Source organism: Physeter macrocephalus, chromosome 7 (genome assembly GCF_002837175.3).
Source record: "Physeter macrocephalus isolate SW-GA chromosome 7, ASM283717v5, whole genome shotgun sequence".
Lineage (NCBI taxonomy): Eukaryota > Metazoa > Chordata > Mammalia > Artiodactyla > Physeteridae > Physeter > Physeter macrocephalus.
This window is the reverse complement of record NC_041220.1, coordinates 48,273,530-48,295,808: the sequence shown is the minus strand read 5'-3', so window position 1 is coordinate 48,295,808 and position 22,279 is coordinate 48,273,530. Positions and strand designations below refer to the sequence as shown.

Sequence of the window (22,279 nt, the reverse complement as noted above, 5' to 3'; positions counted from 1 at the left end):
CCTCTGGTCACAGGGCTGCAAACAGAGTGTTTGGGCTGCAGTCATCATCATAAGGCTCATTTGCCTGGCTGTCGGCAAGGTCCAATTCCTTGCTGCATGGCTCCCCTCCATACAGCCCCTGACAATATGGCAGCTTGCTTGTCAGAGAGAGTAATTGAGCAGAGCCATAGAGCGTATGAGCAAGGTGGAAATCACCATCTTTTATACCTTAATCTTGGAAGCAACATCCTATCATTTTTGCCATGTTCTTTTTGTTAGCTACAAGTCAGTACATCTAGTCTATACTCAAGGGGGGACTACACAAGGCAGTAGTAGTAGGCAGGGATCATTAGGCACCATCTTAGAAGCCACTTACCATAGGCGTGTTACTTACAATAATATAGTCTAATAATAGCATTTCTTGACTGTTTGCTATGTGCCAGTTATGTTACTCAGATTTCTTGATTTAATCTTTGCAACTATACTGGAAATTTGTTGTAATTAATTATTTAATTTCATGTACATTTTTATTTATAAAAATTTTAAAAATAAGTCATATATACACATTAAATAGTTCAAAAAAGTACAAAAAAGCGTACACTATAAAAATTAGTCTTCCTTTGACCCCCAGATCTCTTCTCTAAGAAGCAGCTGGTTTTGATAATTTCTCATGAATCCATCCAGAAATAGTCTTAATTTTAAAATGCAAATAGGGGCTTTCCTGGTTGTGCAGTGGTTAAGAATCCGCCTGCCAGTGCAGGGGACACGGGTTTGATCCCTGGTTTGGGAAGATCCCACATGCCACAGAGCAACTAAGCCCATACGCCACAACTACTGAGCCCACGAGCTGCAACTACTGAGCCTGCGTGCTGCAACTACTGAACCCTGCATGCCTAGAGCCTGTGTTCTGCAACAAGAGAAGCCACCGCAAGGAGAAGCCCATGCACCGCAACGAAGAGTAGCCCCCGCTTGCCACAACTAGAGAAAGCCCACTCGAAGCAACGAAGACCCAGTGCAGCCAAAAATAAATTAAAAAATTAAAAAAAAAAACCAAATGGGAGCATACTATACACTCTGTTTGAACATTGCTGATATCTTTTAAAAACAGGTTTAGATCAGCAGTTGATCATTGTTTCTAAGCTGTGATATTCCATGCATAGATATAGCATAATTTATTGAGCCATTTCCCTTGTGATGGATGTTTAGGTTTCCAGTTTTGTGGTCTTATAAACAGTTCTGCAGAGTCTAATATTAGTCACTTTAATAAGTTTTATAAAGAAGAAGAACTTGAACATTAGAGAGGTTTAAGAGCCTGAATTTAAAATCCTGTGTGGAATAGGTGTTTTAAAGAATTAAAATGGTTTTTACTTGTGGATGGGGGTAGAATGGGGCCCAAGTACAAGTGTTTGGAAAAGATCCCCAGGTGATTGTGATGTGCATTCTTCGTTGATAAGCATTGGCCTGGATTATGGAGGGCAAAAGAAAGGAAAATCATCTAGATTTAGTGATAAGTTTGATATGAGGATGAATCAGTTAATATTCTTTGGTTCTTTCCAGAATTTTCATTTAATCAATTTAGGAATCGGGCCTGGGTGCCCTTGTTGCTGTTGTTTTTAATTCCCCAGAGTACTCTAATGCGAAGCCAGAGTTGAAAATCACTGAGCAAAAACACAAGGTCTTTGTCTTACAATCATGGGAAATAAAATTAAAAGGATAACATTTTAAAGGGAATGAAGTGAACAGTCAAGGTGTATGGTCTTTATTTTGTTGAAATTCAGTATACATGTATATTTCTGTGTAGGTTTTTTGTTTGTTTTTTTGTTTTGACCTTGCCACTCGGCTTGCGGGATCTTAGTTCCACAATCAGGGATTGAACCCAGGCCTCGGCAGTGAAAGTGTTGAGTCCTAACTACTGTACCACCAGGGAACTCCCTCTGTGTAGTTTTTTTAAATTTTTTTAAATTCACAGACAGTTGTTCATAGTGATTCTGTCGACTTGGACGTTGTGGCTAAAAGATGTAGCCAACTGCCCATTCCCATACTCTGTGTGCTTTCGGGGTGCTTTGTAGTCAACCCTGGCTAAGTATGGGACAATTGGTATCTCACAACTCCTTGTATCCACCAGGCTTTGTGTAATTATTGTCAAGGGCTTCATTATCATGCCAGTTAGTGCCCACAGTAGCTATTTTAAAACAATCTGAAACCTTCCCTCACCTTTCCAACTTTACAAATTACTTGCCTTGGGCCTTGAGGCTTGCTGGCAACGGAGTGAAATTAGGATTCTCGGCCACTGAATTTCCTGTATTTTATCAGGCTCCTAAAGTACCCAAAAAGATGACTAGTCTGCCTGAGCTGCCAACACTGTGATTATAAGTATCAGCAGCACGTGGGCAGCCGCAAAAAAAAAAATTCTATCTTTCTATCCTGAGGTTCTAGATAAAATAGAGAACGTCCAAGAATTGATTTTTAGAAAGAACCTAGTGAGTTCATTTTTAGACAGAAGGTTTGGAGGGGGCATGGTGCATGGTGTAGGCATTCTTTTTTAATGTGTTGTGTATTCTGAAAAAGGTCTATGATGAAACAAATGGAATAATTGAAAACTAAGTTGAAACAGCCAAATGGCAGTTGGGATGGGAGGGTTGAGAGTACAGGAAAAAGGTCAAGATGAAGATTCGCCTGTCCTTTATGTAAAGTTGTTACTGAACATCCGTGAGATGGGTTAAGGTATCTAAGGAAGGAGGCCTGAAGTAGGAGGAGGAAGACAACAGAAACTATAATTAGATGGACCATGATAATGTAGGGTTATGAGGCCAAGAGAAGATAGAGTTTGATATTGAAGGAAAGAAATTTGATTAAAATTGAGAAACCAGATGTTTGTATGCGAGTGTAGTAACTTTTATGTCACTTCTGTCTGTGTTGCAATTAAAGAGGGAGAAATTGGAAGAGAATCTTATGTGAGAGAGACTGTTGATTTTGAAATATTATTCATATTTGGAGATATGTCACAGACCAACTCTGAGTTAGTATTTATTTTTCATTCTGTGCTTAGCTTTTTTCCACATTTGTCTAGCTATATTCTCTCTTATTTTCCCCTCATCTATTTCTTTCTTCCAAAATTTTTAATTGCTTTGGTTGGGGGGAAAGGACGAGGTGGGGTCTGTGTTCATACCTGCAGCCAAAGGTCATTTCCAAATACAGTCTGGGGCAGTTCTAGAGGATCTTGGCAGACAGAGAGTAGAGAATGGAAGTTCTCTCAGGTTCAGATGGCCAGTCTATCCATCAAATAAGTAAACCTTTTGCAGAGGTTTTTGAAAAGCAGCCATAGGACGTTCCTTAGAATATGAGAGGCATGCCTCTTTTGAAATACCTACAATGAACATGTGTATAAAATGGTTCTTGTGATGTTTATATATGGCTATAACCTCTGTATTCTCATATCCTAATGATTTTTTATTTTTCTAGGGTGCAAAAAAGAGTGCTATTGGTCAGCGCATTGTGGCAACCCTACCATATATCAAGCAAGAAGTTCCCATCATTATTGTGTTCAGAGCATTAGGTTTTGTGTCTGACAGAGATATTTTAGAGCATATTATTTATGATTTTGAAGATCCAGAGATGATGGAAATGGTAATGTGCAAGCAAAATGTATTCATAATATTTTTCAGGAGGTTTAAAGTTACTGACTGTTGCTATCCTAAAACATAGTAGAAAGCTGCTCTGAAGATCAGTTTAGCTGTTGCAAACCCCATGCTGTTTACTGTGTAGTGAAAGCCTTCAGCCCTGCCTTGGCTTCTTTCTTTTTTTTTTTTAAAGGCATATAAATACCAGAATTTAATGAATTAATTTTCTGTTTTACCTTTTTTTTTTTCTTTTTTTAAACACCTTTATTGGAGTATAATTGCTTTACAATGGTGTGTTAGTTTCTGCTTTATAACAAGGTGAATCAGTTATACATATACATGCATCCCTATATCTCTTCCCTCTTGCGTCTCCCTCCCTCCTACCCTCGCTATCCCACCCCTCTAGGTGGTCACGAAGCACCGAGCTGATCTCCCTGTGCTGTGCGGCTGCTTCCCACTAGCTCTCTGTTTTACATTTGGTAGTGTATATATGTCCATTTGGCTTCTTTCTTGACAATTCTCTGTAAAATCGACATGAAAACTAGAGGCAGTCAGAGTTCATTGACAGCAGCAAGAATAAACAGTAGTGAGGAAAATCGTAAAAGTGTTCTAGTTTGATGCAGTTTAGTAAAAAGGGAAAATGTAGTTGATAATCTTTTTTTAAAAAAACTTTTTATTTTGAAATCATTTCAAATTTACAGAAAAGTTGCAAATAACTCCTGTATACTCTGCACCTATATTCAGCAGTTGTTACCTTTGCCGCATTTGCTTTAGGATTCTCTTTATCTATATATACATATTGATTTTTTCTGGATCATTTGAGAGTAGGTTTAGGTATCATGCTCTTTTACTCCTAAATACTTCAATGTATATTTCCTAAGTATCAGGATATTTACTCACGTAATCATAGTACTACAATTTTTAAAATTGGTCCTTCAGTGCAGTACATACTGTTAACTTGGAGATCTTATTTAGGTTTATGTCAGTGGTCCTGATCATGTCCTAATGGCATTTCTTTTTTTTCCTGGTTCAAAATGCAATCCAGGATAATGTATTGCATGTTGTTTTCATGTCTCTTTAGTCTCTTTTAATCTTTCCTTGTCTTTTTCCGTAGTGTTTCATAACACTGAAGTTTTTGGAGAGGATAGGCCATTTATTTTGTAGAATATCCTTCAATTTGGGTTTTTCTGATATTTCCTCATGATTAGATTCAATTTATGCATTTTCTGGCAGGACAAATACAGAGATCATATTGTGTGCTTTCCAGGGCATCACATCAGGAGTCACATGATTTTATTTTGTCCCATTATTGGTAATGTTAATTTCACAGTGCCGTCTGTTAGGTTCCGCCACTCTAAAGTTATTATTTTTGTGGGAAGGATTGTTGAGTCTAGATAAATATGCATTTCCTTATCAGTCTTTTCCATTGATGATCCTTGGCTAAGGAGTAGTTGACATTCTTAAAGTTGTCCTGAATCATCCAGAGTCTTTAAGACTACAGAGAAATAAGGTAAAATACAGGCTAAACATCGGTCACAAAGAACGTGGAGTATATTTTAGTTATTAGAGTATTTATTGATATGGTTACATGACAAAAATGGATTCTGGTTAGATTTTTACTTTAAGTTTTTGGCAATAGTCATATGCTTTTTTTTTTTAAAAAAAGAAACTTAAAGATAAGTATTTAGATACTTAAAAGAAAAGATAACCTTTTAAACCAAGGCTGAAAACAGTGTGACACATTTATTCATTTGAGACTTAGTAAATTTTAATTTGAGTGTTAAACTTCTCTAAATTGATTTTAGATATTTGAAAGGAACTTTTTAAAGCTACTGTTCATTAAAATGTAAAAAACAAACAAAACATCCCCAAGACTCACTGTGCTCTGTTATAATGGAATTATTTGTATTTTTCTGGAAAGTATAATTGTCTGTGCTGATGAGTGGATTTTTTCCAGAGGTCCCTAGATCTCTAAGGTGTCTTCAAGTTCTAAGATTTTGTGATTTCTTGAATTTCTGAAAATATTTGCATATTCAGTTAGGTTCATAGGGATATTTAACATAAATTAAGTGACAGTTGCCTTATTTTAAAGATATGAATTTGAAAATAATTTTTATTTAAATTAACTGATAGGTTAAACCTTCTCTAGATGAAGCTTTTGTCATTCAAGAACAGAATGTCGCACTGAATTTCATTGGTTCAAGAGGGGCAAAGCCTGGTGTCACCAAAGAGAAAAGAATTAAATATGCAAAGGAAGTGTTACAGAAAGAAATGCTCCCTCATGTTGGCGTCAGTGATTTTTGTGAGACCAAGAAAGCTTATTTCTTGGGGTATGTCATTGTTTTAAGTTCTTTGCCAAGCTGTGGTTGAGATAAAATTTTTCTTAAAGCTAAAAATGTCAAAATTGATGTTTTTAATGTATAAGTTTTAAAAAAAAATCCCAAACCATGTGCTTTTTTTTTTTTTACTTTTTTCTTTTTTTTTTTTTAAAGGTACATGGTTCATAGGTTACTGCTAGCAGCTTTGGGTAGAAGAGAATTAGATGACAGAGATCACTATGGAAACAAAAGATTGGACCTTGCTGGACCACTACTTGCATTCTTATTTAGAGGGTAAGGAATTACAGAATGATATTGTTAAAAGTAGAGAGATTTCACTTTAGATTGGTTATTGCACTTGAGATGCTAAACTATCTTGGCATCCATATTGGGTACACATGAAGTTAGCTACATTCTTTGCCACTTGCCCAGTTTAGTTCTATTGATACTTCATATTTGAGAATTTCAAGATTGTGAGGAAGTTTTAACTTGTTTATGTTTTCTCTACCTTTACAAAGCATTTGAGAAAGCTGAATTATTGCCTTGATTTTCTAAGTGCTGATACTGGAATTTTTATTAGTTCTGCTTTGCAGTTTATAAAAACACAAAAGCTGGAAGGAAGTTTATCAAGATATTAGCAGTGGTTGTCTCAGTATTGGGGTTATATGTGATTTTTATCTTATTCTTGATATGTTTTTATATTTTCCCTATTTTCTATAATGAACATAATATTTCTATAATTAGAAAAACTTATTTGTAAAAATAATGTGGGCAATTTAATACAGAAATAGTATTACCAATGTTTTGTATGTGTTCTGTTATTTATTATGTTGTCTGTTAGTGTTTTTCAACCTCGTTTTGTTATCGCCCCACTAAGGGGCTTCTTTTGACTGTTTTTCTCTAATTGCTTTGCTTGTATGTTTATGTACCATATGTACGTCTGTGCTTTTTATATAAAAAGCAATAACACTTCCCTCCCTCTACCTCAACCACTTTTCGCCCCCTTGTGGGCAATATTGTCCTTGTTAAGGATGCATATTGTAGACCTTTACATGTTTAAAACATTTTATTGGGCAGAATGTTTAAGAATTTGCTTAAAGAAGTACGGATCTATGCCCAGAAGTTCATTGATCGAGGAAAGGATTTTAACTTGGAGTTGGCAATTAAAACAAGGATTATATCTGATGGCCTAAAATATTCTTTAGCTACTGGGAACTGGGGTGACCAAAAGAAAGCTCATCAAGCCAGAGCTGGAGTATCTCAGGTAAGGATGTTAACTGTGACTACAGGTTTGGTAAGAAAATGTTATGGGACTAATAGAATCTTTCATTCACTGAATGTAAATTGTTTTGCCTTTTTTTTTTTCTTGGTCAGATATAAAAGTACTTGGGGGTTTTGAATTATGAAAGTGAAATTTTTCTTAAATTAGCTGTTAGCATTACTAAGAGAGATTTAAAAGTTTTGACTTGCATCAAGATATTTAGTGAATTCGAGTAGCTTCTTGGGAGGTGAGACAGTCCATGTTTGTGAAATTTTTCTGTTTTTTTTAATGCCTTAAATATTCTTTTTAAATTAATTAATTAATTAATTTTTGGCTACGTTGGGTCTTCGTCGCTGTGCGTGGGCTTTTCTCTTTAGTTGCTGTGAGTGGGGGCTACTCTTCGTGCGGTGCGTGGGCTCTCGTTGCGGTGGCTTCTCTTGTTGCGGAGCACAGGCTCTAGGTGCGTGGGCTTCAGTAGTTGTGGCACGCAGGCTCATTAATTGTGGCTCACAAGCTCTAGAGCGCAGGCTCAGTAGTTGTGGTGCACGGGCTTAGTTGCTCCGTGGCATGTGGGATCCTCCCAGACCAGGGATTGAACCCGTGTCCCCTGCATTGGCAGGTGGACTCCCAATCACTGCGCCACCAGGGAAGTCCCAGTTTTTCTGTCTTAAAAGCTCTGTATTAGAAGCTGATACCCAGAGAATAAATGGGAATCTGCTTCCTTTTTTGCAAAATGTAATACTTCTAACTGATTTCTCTATGTTGGCCTGTTGTTATGTACAGTGATTGCAATAGCTACTCTCAGGAGGAGTAATGGGGGAAACCTTTTACAAAAATGTCTCACTACGTATTTTTATTTATATATTTTTTGTATTTTCATATAAGATTGAAAGTTTATAATGTATATGTCTAGCTTTATGGAGGGGATCTCCCCCTCTTTTTTCTTTTTTAAACTGGCCTATACCAGCATCACCTGATTAATTTGGCATTTAGACACCAACTTTAAGCTCCTGATTCCTAGAAACCTAGATGCCTTAAGAAATTCTGGAAATAGCCCAGTTAAATTTCTAGTTCCTTTTAGTTTAGTAAGGATTTGTTGAGTCTGCTTGGTGTTTGTGATGCTGGGTTCACAGGGTTGAATGAGATGCTCTTCCAGCCCTCGAGCTTACCATCTATTAGAGGAAACATTCGTCCATGTGCAGCTCTTTCTACCTTGAGCTGAATTATGATAAATGCCATCCTGCCAATTCAGTTCAGTGTGTGTACTGGGACTTAAGATGTGCCAGGCACTCTGTCACACATTGGAGATACAAAAATGAATAAAACATGATCCTTGATCTTCAGTAGTTCACAGTCTATACTCATAGTTTGTAAACAGATATTACAACATGATACAGTATTAAATGAAAGCTGTGCACACCTACTCTGTGGGAATGCTGGAGAAAGGCATTTAGCACTGGCTGAAAGAGTGAAAAGAAGTGTTTTCTTTAGGAGGTGACACTTGAGCTGAATCTTGAAGGGTAGTTGGGAAATAGCCCAAGTCTTGGAGGAGGGTAGAACCAGTAGCTCACAGGAAAACTGGAGAAAACTTAATATCCTAAACAAAGGGATGGGGAGGAAAGAGCATGTGTATGTGGAAGGAGCTAGAGCATTCTTGGGTTTTCAAATCAAAGCAGGAGAGTTAGGAAGATGGGGTTGGAGTGGAGAGCTGGAACACCTCATAGAGGGGAGTGACATGTTCATTTTTGCTTTTTAGGTAGCTTCACAGTAATTGGCAATGTGGAGAAAGATTTGAGAAGGGCAGAGTTGGTGGCAGAAAGATTGTTGCAACAGCCTTAGTGAGAAATAATTAGGGCCTGCACTAGAGCAGTTTTGTAGAGGTGGAGAGGGAGTCAAATTTGAGAAATATTTAGGAAGTAAGTTTTGTAGGACTTTGTGACTGATTAGTTGAATGATGGAAAACTCCACAGAGTAGAGAGAAGAGAACAGTTCTTCCTGGAGGTGAGTCATATGTCTTCTATGGAAGTGGTAACATTTCACAGGCAGAGCAGAATGGGGAAGTACATTCCATTCTGTGGCAGTAGCGTGGTCAGAGTTGTGGAGGTGAGAGGGTGTTTGGCAATGTGGATGGAGTACAGGAGTTCTGGAGACAACTGGTGGGGGAAGGTCATCTGGGGCTTCATTGAGAAGAGCTTCAGTGTCATGTTGCTCTAGTTGGCAGGGAACTGTTTAATGTTTTTTAATTCAGTGAGTGATGTGAACTTATCTATATCTGTGTTTTAATAATTCTGGTAACTGAGGAGAGTAGATTGGAGAGGACATTACAGGAACTTATGAGCTGATGGCAGTTGTATAGGTAAGAGATAAGGGGCTGGTTTATTGCTATGACATTGAGAATGGTTTTTTGAGAAAGTTTGAAAATAGAGTTGACAGGATATGTTTTTTGTTTATTATATGTGAAAGGAGGAAGTCAGAGGCAAAAATATCTTGAGATTTCTAGATTGGGAGATAAAGGGAAGGGTGATGCCATTAACAATGATAGGAGACTTAGGAAGAAGAAGGAGGATGGGTTGTTGTAGGGCTGGGGAACATGGTGATTTTGTTATTAGGTGCATTGAGCTTGTGTTGCTTGCTTTATATCCCTCTAAATATTATCTTACTTACAAGTATTACCTTGCTTAGTGTTCTGTAAATATTGAATCTCTGTGTTGGATTCAGAGGCCTCAGCCTGGGAAAAGTTCTGGGATGGATTAGTGATGTCTGCTATGGTCAAAGGAATGTGAGTTGGTAGCGTATAAGACTTAACTGAGTGCCTAATGTATGCCAAGTACTGTTCTAGGTACAGGGATACAACAGAGAACAAAACAAACAAATAAAAATTCCCCACCCTTGTGGAACTAACATCCTAGTGGTTGGAGATAGACCATAAACAAAACATTTGTGTGGTATGTTAGAACTGTATGTCATATATTTGCCATCCCTGCTGCAAGGGTCAGTTAAGTTACAGGGGTGAATAAGATTATCCAGGGCAGGATGGAGAAAGGAGGGATGGGGACAGTTGGACATTGAGTGGATTATATGTAAAAATATGACTGCCTCATTCTAGTATTTGTCAAAAATGTGATAGTGTGAGTAACAGAAATGCCCAAACTTTAAAGATTTGCTATTGTTTTCTAGGTATTAAACCGCCTAACTTTTGCATCTACTCTTTCTCACCTGCGTCGTTTAAATTCTCCCATTGGTAGAGATGGCAAGCTAGCAAAACCAAGACAGTTGCATAATACATTGTGGGGAATGGTGTGTCCTGCTGAGACTCCAGAGGTAATGCATTAGAATGTACGTTCAAGACAGAAAGTCCAACAGTAATCATGTAGGGTATAATTACTTTTATAAGTAATTTTTTGTTACTTATAATTACTTATAATTTTATTTAACTATGTAGTATAGTTTAGAACTAAGATATTATAATTTTGTTCTTAGTAAGAGTACATTCTGAAATCAAATTGGAGGAAAATGTTTGTGGAAAAGAATTTGGATAGGCATGTTAAATCAGTATGAGTAATACGTACTTTATTTATTCCAAGGGCCATGCTGTAGGACTTGTGAAGAATTTAGCTCTGATGGCTTATATTTCAGTTGGATCTCAACCTTCTCCAATTCTGGAATTTTTAGAAGAATGGAGTATGGAAAATTTAGAAGAAATTTCTCCTGCAGCTATTGCTGAGTGTGTATAAATACAGTTTTTAAAAAAAACTTGTTAATCTTTGATTATAGTTTATTAGAGGGTTACTAAGTGCAGAATGCTTTTGGTTTTGCATTTTAGTGCAACCAAGATTTTTGTTAATGGCTGCTGGGTTGGAATACATAAAGATCCTGAACAACTTATGAACACTCTACGGAAATTGAGGCGTCAGATGGACATCATTGTGTCTGAAGTAAGAGTCTTTAATTAATTAAGAGGACATGATCTTTGGGATTTCCAAACGAGGCATAAAGACTAGTGAAAGTTATCTTTGTGTTGGTATCTTTCTTGAACTGGTTTCCTTTGAATTGTAAAGTACATTTTCAAAAGTCTAGATGATGTTTTGAGCTAAATTTAATTATAAGGTATTGTTTGCTTTAATGCCTTAGATATACGCATCTAAAATTTTGACATGTAATTTGTTATTAAATTATATTTTGGAATTTAAATTACATTTTGAAGTAAAAAGTTATTTTGAGAATCTTTTTGTAAAGCTGACTACAGTGCTTTTAAAAAGCAAGTGAATATCTCTGATTTCTCCTTTGTTGGAATCCAGAGATTCATTCATGAAATGTGATACACCTCTATTAGATTCCTTTATGTTTAGGTGGATGTTGAAGTTCTCTGGGATTAGGATGGACTTTTTTTTTTTTTTTTTTTTTTTTTTAGTCATCAAAATACTGTATGAGCCTTATTTCTCCCCAAAATAGGGCTTTTGCTTTTAGTGTACTGTATTGAGGGCTGGGCTCAGGCTTTTGATTTCCCCAAAACTACACCTTTGGGTCTGTCTCGGTGAAAGTGGGTTTGGAGAGAAACTGTAACACACTTAAGCTGACCTCCTGTCTATGTAGCAAAGCAGAGAATCGAGGTTTGGCTGCTCCAGGCCTTCCTCTAGCAGGCAAACCCTGGATTTTGACCCAGGAGTATTCATGGCTTGGAGAAGTCAGGAACAGCATGCTTCACTTGAGTGTGGCAGGCAAGGCTAAGAGAAAGCCTAAGAACCAAAATTGGTTGTGTTTTTTGTAATTGAGAACTTTGTTAATGCCAGGTGTTTCTGCTGAGAGCTACCTTTAGGTTTTCTGTCTTCTCTAGGATAAAATTAAATTCTTCATGCTGTTTTAGGCCTCTTTACCTTTCCATGGGCCCATTCCCTCAACCTGGAATGCTTGTGCTCCTTGCCACCCATGCCTCCTCAAAAATGGGTAATAGGGAGAAGGGTGCTTATTACTTTTTTTTTTAGGTAACTCTCACCAATTCTGCAAAACTCTAGTGTTATCTCTCCTCTCCTTCAGGATGTTTCACCTGACCACCCAGTTTGATTTAGATCAGAGGTTGGCAAACATTTTCTTTAAAGGACCAGATATTAAATATTTTAGTCTTGGTTTACCTTACAGTGTCTGTTGTGTATTCAATGCTGCTGTTGTAGTAAAAAGTAGCCATAGACAATACATAAATCAGTAAAACTTTAATTAAAAAAATAGATAGCAGGTGAGGGCAGATTTGGCCTGCAGGCTGTTCACTGAGCCCCTGATATAGATCTGTCTCTGTGACTATATGTGGCATATTTTCCTTAAGTAACTTCTGACAGAATGCTTATACCAGATATTAACTGTTGATTTATTTGCCTACCTCACTTACTAAACTATTAGCTTCTCAGAGGCAGGGAACATGTCTTAATATGACTTTGTATTTTCAGTTCTGAGCATGGTGCCTGACATGTAGTGTCTGACACTGAGTGTTTGTTGAAACTATAAACGGACCCTGTGTCCTTGGACTAGGCTCTTTAATCTCTTATTGGAGAGTGTTGTTGGGAGCTTCTTAGTGGGAAAATTGTGTATATTTTTCAGGAGTCTAGTACTTTTTCTTTTCCTTCATATTTTCTGATAATCAGAGGTCCTCATTTTATCCATTTCTAACTTTAGCCTTGTGTTGGACCTGTTAGGCTTTCCTGTCAATAGTCCTCTCAAGAACACCTATTTCCTTTGGAACACAAGATACTGTTTGGCCTTTGAGGAGACACAGCTCAGTTTATGTCTTCCTGTTAAGACAAGAGGTAGATTCTATTAACTGTATTGTAATATTCTATATTCTATTAGGAATTCTCTAAGGATTCAAGGTAAGCATTTGAGAATGCCACTTATGGTGTTTTTGCTCATAAACACAGTGTTTCATCTCAGATTGTTTTCTAAGTAAGGACAGGAGGTGGGCTAGGAATGTGGGACTTATCTTTTTCTTGGCTTTTGACTCTTTACTTTGGGAGAACTTGGTGTTTTTGATCAAGCTTTTATGATTTACTCTCATTTTAAAACTGAGTAATCCAAACCTTTCCTTTCTTAAATAAACCCAATCTTTTCTTTCTTTCTTTTTTTTTGGCCACATCGAGGTGCTTGCGTGGTTTTAGTTCCCCCACCAGGGATCGAACCTGGGCCCCGGCAGTGAAAGTGCGGAGTCCTAACCACTGGACCACCAAGGAATTCCCCACCCAATCTTTTCTTTAATAAAAGTATCCAGATGTGATTTCACTTTTTATTTTTTGCGGTACGCAGGGCCTCTCACTGTTGTGGCCTCTCCCTTTGCGGAGCACAGGCTCCGGACGCGCAGGCTCAGCGGCCATCCGCTCTGCGGCATGTGGGATCTTCCCGGACCGGTGCACGAACCTGTGTCTCCTGCATCGGCAGGCGGACTCTCAACCACTGCACCACCAGGGAAGCCCTGATTTCACTTTTTAAAAGTACTTTTGTGTAGAAATACCAATCTGTTTTTCCATTTCCCAACTCATTGGCATTCATTTCTTAGTTGACTTTTAAGATTATATATTAGATCTAAATAATTTACTGAAGATTCTTATTTGTTTACTTCTTGACTTATTTCTTTTTATATTAGCACTTCAGATTCTGTAGTGCTTTTAATATTATGTTCTTTATTGTAAGTTTTCCCAAAATATTTTTGATGTTTTCCAGGAATATATTTTCTAGCACTATCCAGTAGAAATATAATGCAAGTTACATATGCAATTTATGTTTTTCTAGTAGTCATGTTAAAAAAGTAAAAAAAAAAAAAAAAAAAAAAAGGGAATTCCCTGGCGGTCCAGTGGTTAGGACTCTGCGCTTTCACTGCCGAGGACGCGGGTTCAATTCCTCGTCAGGGAACTAAGATCCGGTGTGGCCCCCCCCCCGCCCAAAAAAGAAATAGATGAAAATAATTTAAATATATTTTATTTGACCTGATACATCAAAAATATTACAATTTCAACATATAATCAATGGAAAATTATTGATAAATTTTATTTTATTTTTTTGTACTATCTTTGAAATCCAGTGAGTAGTTTATACTTACAGCATATCTCCTTTCAGAATGGCCACATTTCAAGTGCTCAGTAGTGACCTGTGGCTAGTGACTGCTGTATTAGAGAGCTAGACTATAAACCATTTGTCTTATAGGTGATTGTGAGAAGTCAGGCTTATTACTGGGAAAGCCTGATCAAGGCAGTGTAATATAGGGCTGGATATTGAAAGGTTACACATGTGAAGTACGTGTAATTACCAAAGAGGGAAAACAAGAAAATAAGAAATATACTAGTATTTGTGATACCAAACATATATTTTCTTCATTTTAATTTATTTTGCATGACATTATTACCAGATGTTGTTCAGCTTTATAATTACCAAGGTTAGATATTTATCCTATATAAAATTTTAAATTATACCTAGGTTTTTAGTATATTGAGTAATGATAAACTAAGATCTATTAATTTTATTTGATAATTTATTAATCCTATTGTATTTTTAGCTAAGCCTTAATGATATAGAGAAAATAAAAGTTCGTGAGACTGTTTTGTCTTTTTATGTATAGGTTTCTATGATCAGAGATATTCGAGAGAGGGAGATTCGGATCTATACAGATGCAGGCCGTATTTGTAGACCACTTCTGATTGTGGAAAAACAAAAGCTACTTTTGAAGAAGAGACACATTGATCAATTGAAAGAGAGAGAATATAACAATTACAGGTAAGAACATGCAGTTAGAAAAAAAGATATAATTCACATGCCCTAAAATTAAGCATTTTAAACTATGTAGTTCGGTGGTTTTTAGTGTAGTCACAGGATTGTGCAACCATTACCACTGTCTAATTCCAGAATATTTTCATTGACCCGGAAAGAAACTCTGTACTCATTAGCTGTCACATTTGCTTTTTCGTAATTTTTGTTATCAAGTAAGAGACTTTCAGGGTTTTATTTAAGCGTAAAAGTCTTTGTGACATGGTAAAGACTACCTCTACTACTAATAAGAAATAACCTCTGTGCTTTCACTGCATGGGGCATGGGTTCGATCCCTGGTTCGGGAGTTAGGATCCTGCATGCCGTGTGGTGCGGCCAAAAAAATGAAAAAGAAATAACCGATGTGATATAAATAATGTATAACATAATATGAACAATATAATGAATTTAATAAAAAGAATCTTTTACAATTTATTATTAGTGATATATGAATGTATATATTTTTATTATTAAAAATTAAAAAAATAGGTGAAATAAAAATATATAAAAGCCCCCAATTCACACTCTCTTTTTCAGTAGTAAATACTGTTACCGGTTGGGGTATTTGTTCTTCCAGACCTTATTTTTTGTTTTATATACTCACCCTAGCCCCACAAGTAGGTTCTTTAGATCAGAGCAGAGCAAAACTAACCGTAGTTACAGAGCCATACTTTATGTGTATTGTTCAGTAACTTGTTTCTTTCACTGTTAACAATAATATACTTATTTTGGGACTCTTTCTTTATGAATGCATACAGATATAGGAATACTCTTTATTAAGTAGGAAGCCTAGTTAATTAAAATAGTTCAGGAAGTAAGGAAATGAAATGAATTCTTTTTTAGTTGGCAGGATCTTGTGGCCAGTGGGGTAGTAGAATATATTGATACTCTAGAAGAAGAAACAGTGATGCTCGCAATGACCCCAGATGATTTACAGGAGAAAGAAGTAGCTTATTGTTCCACATATACACACTGTGAGATTCATCCATCAATGATTCTTGGTGTCTGTGCATCTATTATTCCTTTTCCTGATCATAACCAGGTTGGTAGCAGTTTTTGACTATGCTTTGTGAGGAATTGGGGGAAGCAGAATAAAAATTAGAGATTAGTCTGTAGTTTTTTCTGAAAGAAAAGCCTTTTAGTGTAAAGACGATGAACTACAGCATTTAATATGCTTATTCTTGTGTTTGACTCTTAAGAGCCATAATTGATTATTCCAAATGGTTATCACTTATCTTTCGGAAATAGTAGGAACTTTACCAACCATATTTCTGATTTATGAAGTACCCTGTAAAGTTTATTTATTTAGAAGTAATTACATTTTCACTGATTCCGCTTTTCATTTCTACCTTTAGTCCCCTAGAAACACATACCAGTCTGCTATGGGTAAGCAGGCTATGGGGGTTTATATTACCAACTTTCATGTTCGTATGGATACATTGGCCCATGTTCTCTATTATCCTCAAAAACCACTTGTGACTACACGGTCAATGGAATACCTACGATTTAGAGAGCTGCCAGCAGGTATGTTCAGTTTTGTTCTACATTTTTTAAGGTCCTGCCATGCTTAAGACACTTTTGTGGGTTCTTTGGAGGGTTAATAAAATGCATATGACACAGTCTCTATTCTCTTAGAATTTATAATGTGGTGGGAAAACACGAGCACAATTCAATAGAAAGGTAGATATGTGTAAAGTGTTATGATGGAGGTACAGATTCCTTTGGAAGCACAGAGTGAAAGAAATGATTGATTCCTGTTGGAGTCGAGCCAATTTCATGGGGGAGGTAGCATTTTGGACTAGAGTAAAGTGGATGAAAGGGTATTTGAATTTGAGAGATGGTTTGAACAAGGTCCTGGGTGCATGAAGGCAACTGTCAGTATTTATGTCAGTTTAGTATATGGCCTGAGTGGAAATGAATGGGAGTGATACTTGGTCTCATAGTGTGGAGACAGCAGGTTGAATTTTATTTGGAGAATGAAGAACTATCCAGCCTTTTTGAACAAGGAAGTAATACAGTTACAAATTTATTTTACAGTATAATTCTGGCAGTCACGTAAAGGATAGATTAGAGTTAGATACAGTATTAAGTAGGGAGGTAACTTAGAGGTTCTTGTAGTGGTCTAAGTGAGAAATGGTAAGGTCCTTATTAAGACATGAAAAAGCATAGGGGCGTGAGACACCTGTTGGAATACACTTGTTAAGATTAACACTTGATTACTTATTGGATGTAGAATGATGAAGAGAGGGGAGAAAGGAATTGGAAATATTGTTGGTGTTCCTGGCTTGGGTGATCAAGAGAGAGATACTATTAATATTGGGAGCATGTTAGAAGAAAGAAGAGGTTTTATTTATTTATTTTTTAAAATCAATTTTTATTGGAGTATAGTTGATTTACAATGTTGTGTTAGTTTCTGCTGTACAGCAAAGTGAGTCAGTTGTACATATATCCACTCTTTTTTAGATTGAAAGAAGAGGTTTTAGACGTAAGATAATAAGTTCAGTTTTCAACATACTGATTTTTAAGTTGCTGCCAAAACATCTCAGGAAAGATCCTCCAACAGTGAGTTGCAAATGTGGTTAGAAAGAAGGTCAAATCAAGAGCTGTGAAGTTTTTGATATATTAATGATAATTATAGATTACTGTGAAATTGCTGAGGGAAAATTCAGAGTGAGAATAAAGCCAGAGACCATCAGAACTTCAGGCACCAGGAAAAGAAATCCAGAGAGGAGATTTGAGATGTAGCTGATAAGGAGAAGAATCAGGAAGTTGCAGGAAGAGATTCTCAAGGAGACTGGACAAAGGGTAAAATGGTGCAGAGAAGTCTGAAGGGTCTCAGTGTTGAATATAAAGGAGACAGCATAGTTCTTTGGCAGAGTTGTTGTCTTACCGTATTATTAGTGGAATTTTGGCTTTGACCGTAGATAACATTATTTAGTAAAGTTTGCCTTGTAAATAGTGGCTTTAAATTATTTACTATAATAGGGGATGTAACATTTTGATAGCAGATTCTCACAGGTTAGAATGATTTATTTTCAAAGTCTTCCACAAGGGGTTACTGTTGTCTAGAAGAACAAAATCTGTTACGTTGTCTACAATGTGCTGGTATTTTTGGGCTATACTTGCAGTGCTGTGTTTTCTTCAACATTTAGATAATAATTTCTTTATGGCTAGAGAAGAAAAGAAACAGGTGAAGGATTGGATTTGAAATAGAAGGTTCCTTTGGCACTGATACGAAGTGGTGAGGGCATGGCTGGTAGGGACTACAAGCCTTTCAGTTCTGTTATTGCTTCATGCCTTAATCTTGTTATCTATCTATATTTTAAAAAACTTAATTTTGAGATAATTTCAAGGTTACAGAAAAGTTGTAAGACTGTTACAAAGAACCCCTATATATTATTCATCCAGATTTCCTAGTTCACATTTTACCACATTTGCCTTATTCTTTCCCTTTTTCTTTCTTTTTGAACCATTTAAAAGTTAAGTTGCAGACCTGAAGCCACACCACTAATTAATTAATTTATTTCTTTTTGGCTGTGTTGGGTCTTTGTTACTGTGCGCCGGCTTTCTCTAGTTGTGGTGCGTGGGCTTCTCACTGCGGTGGCTTCCCTTGTTGTGGAGCACAGGCTCTAGGCACGCAGGCTTCAGTAGTTGTGGCACGCGGGCTCAGTAGTTGTGGCACACGGGCTGTAGAGCACAGACTCAGTATTTGTCGCGCACGGACTTAGCTGCTCCGTGGCATGTGGGATCTTCCCGGACCAGGACTTGAACCCGTGTCCCCTGCATTGGCAGGCGGATTCTTAACCACTGTGCCACCAGGGAAGTCCCACATCACTCTTTAATTCTTCAGTGTATGTTTCCTAAAAAAGACATTCTCCACAGTACAACCATCAACATCAGGGAGTTAACATTGATACCCATCTAGTCAGCAGTCCTCAATTCAGATTTTGCCAGTTGTCCTCATAATGTCTGTTATGGGTCTAGGATCTAATCCAGGATAGTGTATGTCTCTTTAGTCTCTTTAATCTGGAACAGTTCTTTAGTTTTTCCTTGTCTCTATGACCTCCACATTTTTGAAGAGTCCAGTCAAGTTACTTTATACATTGTCTCTCAACTTGGGTTTGACTATTGTTTCCCCATGATTTATATTCAGGTTATGAATTTTTGGCAGAACTAGCATAGAAGCAGTGCTGTATTCTTAGGGCATGATATCAGGAAGCACACGCTGTCTCTGTCCCATTATTAGTGATTTTAACTTTTTTTATCATGTAATTAAGATGGTGTTTGTCAGGTTTCTCCACTTTTTATTATAATTATTTTATACTTATTAGGTAAGTAATAAGTCTTTGTGAGAAGATACTTTGAGATTATGTGAACAGCTATTCCTTGTCACACTTTCAGTCATTAATTTAGCAGGTGATTATTGCCAAATGGTGATTTTCTAATTTTATCATTCCTCCCTGTTTGATGCTGAAATTGTCCCAGATTTTCCAATGGGAGTATCTTCAAGATAACTCCTGATAGGTCCTCATTGTTCTTCAAGCACTTCCTTACATTTTGTCGCATCTTGTGCTTTTCTTCCCCTAAACTTGGACTTGGCCATTTCTCCTTTTAGGATAAAAGAATAGTGTGTAGAAACCAAAATCTGGGTGCTAGGTGTGCTCCTTGCTATTATAATGTCATCATTTCTAGGTCCTCTCGGCTGTTGGAACTAGGAAAATATACGTATGCATATACCCCTCCCCACCTTTATCTATTTTTATATCTCTATATACTAAAGAACCATCAGTTCATATCAATACCATATCTCCCATCCCAGTACAACACCATAGTGTTTATTTTAGAATTCCATTCTCTGACAGTGAGAAACCTGGCTCCCGTTGTCCTCAGTATATTTGCTCAATCTATTGATGTAACCAATCTCCTGACCATCGTGGCTGAATTATTAGCTCTGGCCCTGCCTAACCTGCCAGCTGCATTGGCCAAATTCTGAGCCCCAAGGGGAAGGGGCTAATAGGGTTATCTTAAGGAATGTCTTTGGATTAGTATCATTCCTGTTTCTACAGAGTACTGTTTCTTTGGTTGACATCTTCTGGGAGCAAAGATCCTTGTGACAAAAGTTCACCTTGACTTAAAATGGGTCAAGATACTTAGAGCCTCCTTACTGCTGAGCTGAGGTTTGAAGTAGGTGGGGACAGAATGGCTGAAAGGGATTGAGCCTGGCTGACAGGTGGGTTGTAATCCTAGATTTCACATGTTTATAGTCTTTGAGATCACAGATACTTTTCTGAAGTTACTAATATTTATTGAGCAGTTTGTGTGAACCACCACCCAAGGCACCAATAACGTGTAAACGTTATTTCTAAGCATCATAAAAGCTTTGTGATGTTTTTTCACCTACAAAATGAGAATAATAATAGAACCTGCCTCATAAAGCTTTTGTGATGATTAAATAGTTAAATCCACTTAAAACTCATGGCTTAGTGCCTAGCAGTTAATAAGGGAGGAATAAATGTTAGCTGATTAGTGGTAGTGGTGGTTGTATGGTCTCTGTTTTACAGATGTGTCGACAGGATCAGAAAGGTTATTTGCCCAGAGTTTATACGACTTAATTTGCAAATCCAGAATGTAAACTCTGGTCCTTTTTTTTCCCTTTTAGACCAGATGTACACCTTCCCCCCATTTCACTTTCTTGTGCTGTTTCCTCTTCACTACATTGTTTCTTGATTTGGGGCTTTTAAGCTAAGAAGAAAATATTAGACATATAATTCAGAAAGAAGTTTACTGTTTTTAGCTAAATTTAGCTGATCTTTCAGACTTGCCCAGATACCTTGGATAAAGGTTGTAGGATGGAGGGGGTTGCCTCCTGGGCTGTAGTTGATATAGCAAGTGTGGGCGATCCAGGGATTGTCACACGAGAGAAGGAAAGCCCCACAAGGGCCAAGACAGTTGAGCACCTATAGGCTGTCACCTGGAGAAGAGGGAGGGCATAGGTAGCGCTGCACAGAAACATGAGGACATGCTAGGGAAGTCTTGCCCATTCCATGTATCACAGATGTCACGTATGTCCTGCTCCTGGCTCCCTAGTAGTAGGATCATATCACATCTCCCAAGACCTTGGGATTTCTGCAAATTCCCAACTCTTTTCATATCCCCCCCTGCCATCAGTATCCTGCATCTTTATGTACTTTTTCTACATTATGCAGCTTGACTGTGTGTGAAAATTAAAATTCTTCTAGTTTTCTGAGACAATCCACACAAAAGAGTGGTGACTACTGTGGATATTACTAAAGATTCCTTAGAGAAAATCATTTAGATTTCAGGAGTTTTCATTGCACACCTGAGGAGAGACTATTTGACTTTTCTGATCTCTGAAAACTCTTCTTGGCTCCCTGCTATTGGGTGCTTTATCTCTGGTCCTTCCCAGGAAGGACTCAGCTTCCTTGACACTGCCTTTCCCTTGGAGGATTTCTTACTCCCCCTCCTCTCCCAGCAGAGCATTTTAGTTTTTCCTGCTCCAAATACAGGTACACAAACCCATCAGGGGGCCCAGAACAACAGATGCCCTCTTGTTACTATGATCCTTCTTTAGAGAGCAATCAAGGTTATATTTAGCACAAAGTGTTTCGCGTTATCTGTTCAACAGAGCTTGCAGTCTCAGATTCCTACAGGCTTAGGCAAGATTGGTGAGTAGGTGGAGTTGAAGAGAGGTTTGCCTTTTTGCTGGGGTTAGCCCTGTTCAGCTTCAGCTGTGGTTGTGATGTGTACGTGCAGACCCAGTGATGCCAGATCTGATTTTTCAAGAAAAGCTTGAAATCTAAGCTTTAGTGTGAATTTATTTTTTAAAATGTTATGGTCAGTGCATTTAAAATAGCTAGTGGAAAGCTTTCTATGGCACAGCGGGCCATAGAAATGTAGTTAAGGGGAGCAAATGTGGTAGTTAGGGAGGAGGGCCTGCTTTTTGTGTGTATCTCTTTCTACAAATCTATTCCTACCTTGGGTTGGGAATTACTGAGAATCAGAGACTTGAAGGAGTGTGTCTTTAGTGACCCAGACTCAGACCAGCAGTGCTGCCACCCCTTACGTGCACTCCGCTTATGAAAACTTTTGCATCCCTGCTGTACACATAAAAGTGTAAATGAATGGTGTGTCTCCTCTTGAAGGGTGGGTTGTGTTTGAAAGTTGAATTTAGCTTTTTTTTTTTTTTTTTTGTGGTATGCGGGCCTCCCTCTGCTGCGGCCTCTCCCGTTGCGGAGCACAGGCTCCGGACTGCGCGTCCATGGCTCACGGGCCCAGCCGCTCCGCGGCATGTGGGATCCTCC

At 37.6% G+C, this 22,279-nt stretch overlaps 1 protein-coding gene across 3 annotated transcripts in view; it reads left to right on the top strand.

Moving 5' to 3' along the window:
* The window catches only part of LOC102994341 (RNA polymerase II subunit B), a 47,493-nt gene that overhangs the window by 13,014 nt on the left and 12,200 nt on the right, over positions 1–22,279 (top strand). For 2 of the 3 annotated variants that reach the window (XM_028491811.1, XM_028491810.1), the window contains 11 exons: positions 3,442–3,606; positions 5,733–5,929; positions 6,092–6,211; positions 6,995–7,181; positions 10,356–10,499; positions 10,763–10,902; positions 11,002–11,113; positions 12,863–12,973; positions 14,773–14,927; positions 15,801–15,999; positions 16,313–16,481. In XM_028491811.1, coding sequence (XP_028347612.1) covers positions 3,442–3,606; positions 5,733–5,929; positions 6,092–6,211; positions 6,995–7,181; positions 10,356–10,499; positions 10,763–10,902; positions 11,002–11,113; positions 12,863–12,973; positions 14,773–14,927; positions 15,801–15,999; positions 16,313–16,481 — 1,699 coding nt within the window. The remainder of the gene's footprint in view (positions 1–3,441; positions 3,607–5,732; positions 5,930–6,091; positions 6,212–6,994; positions 7,182–10,355; positions 10,500–10,762; positions 10,903–11,001; positions 11,114–12,862; positions 12,974–14,772; positions 14,928–15,800; positions 16,000–16,312; positions 16,482–22,279) is intronic. The other variant, XM_028491812.1, reaches the window with a different exon arrangement.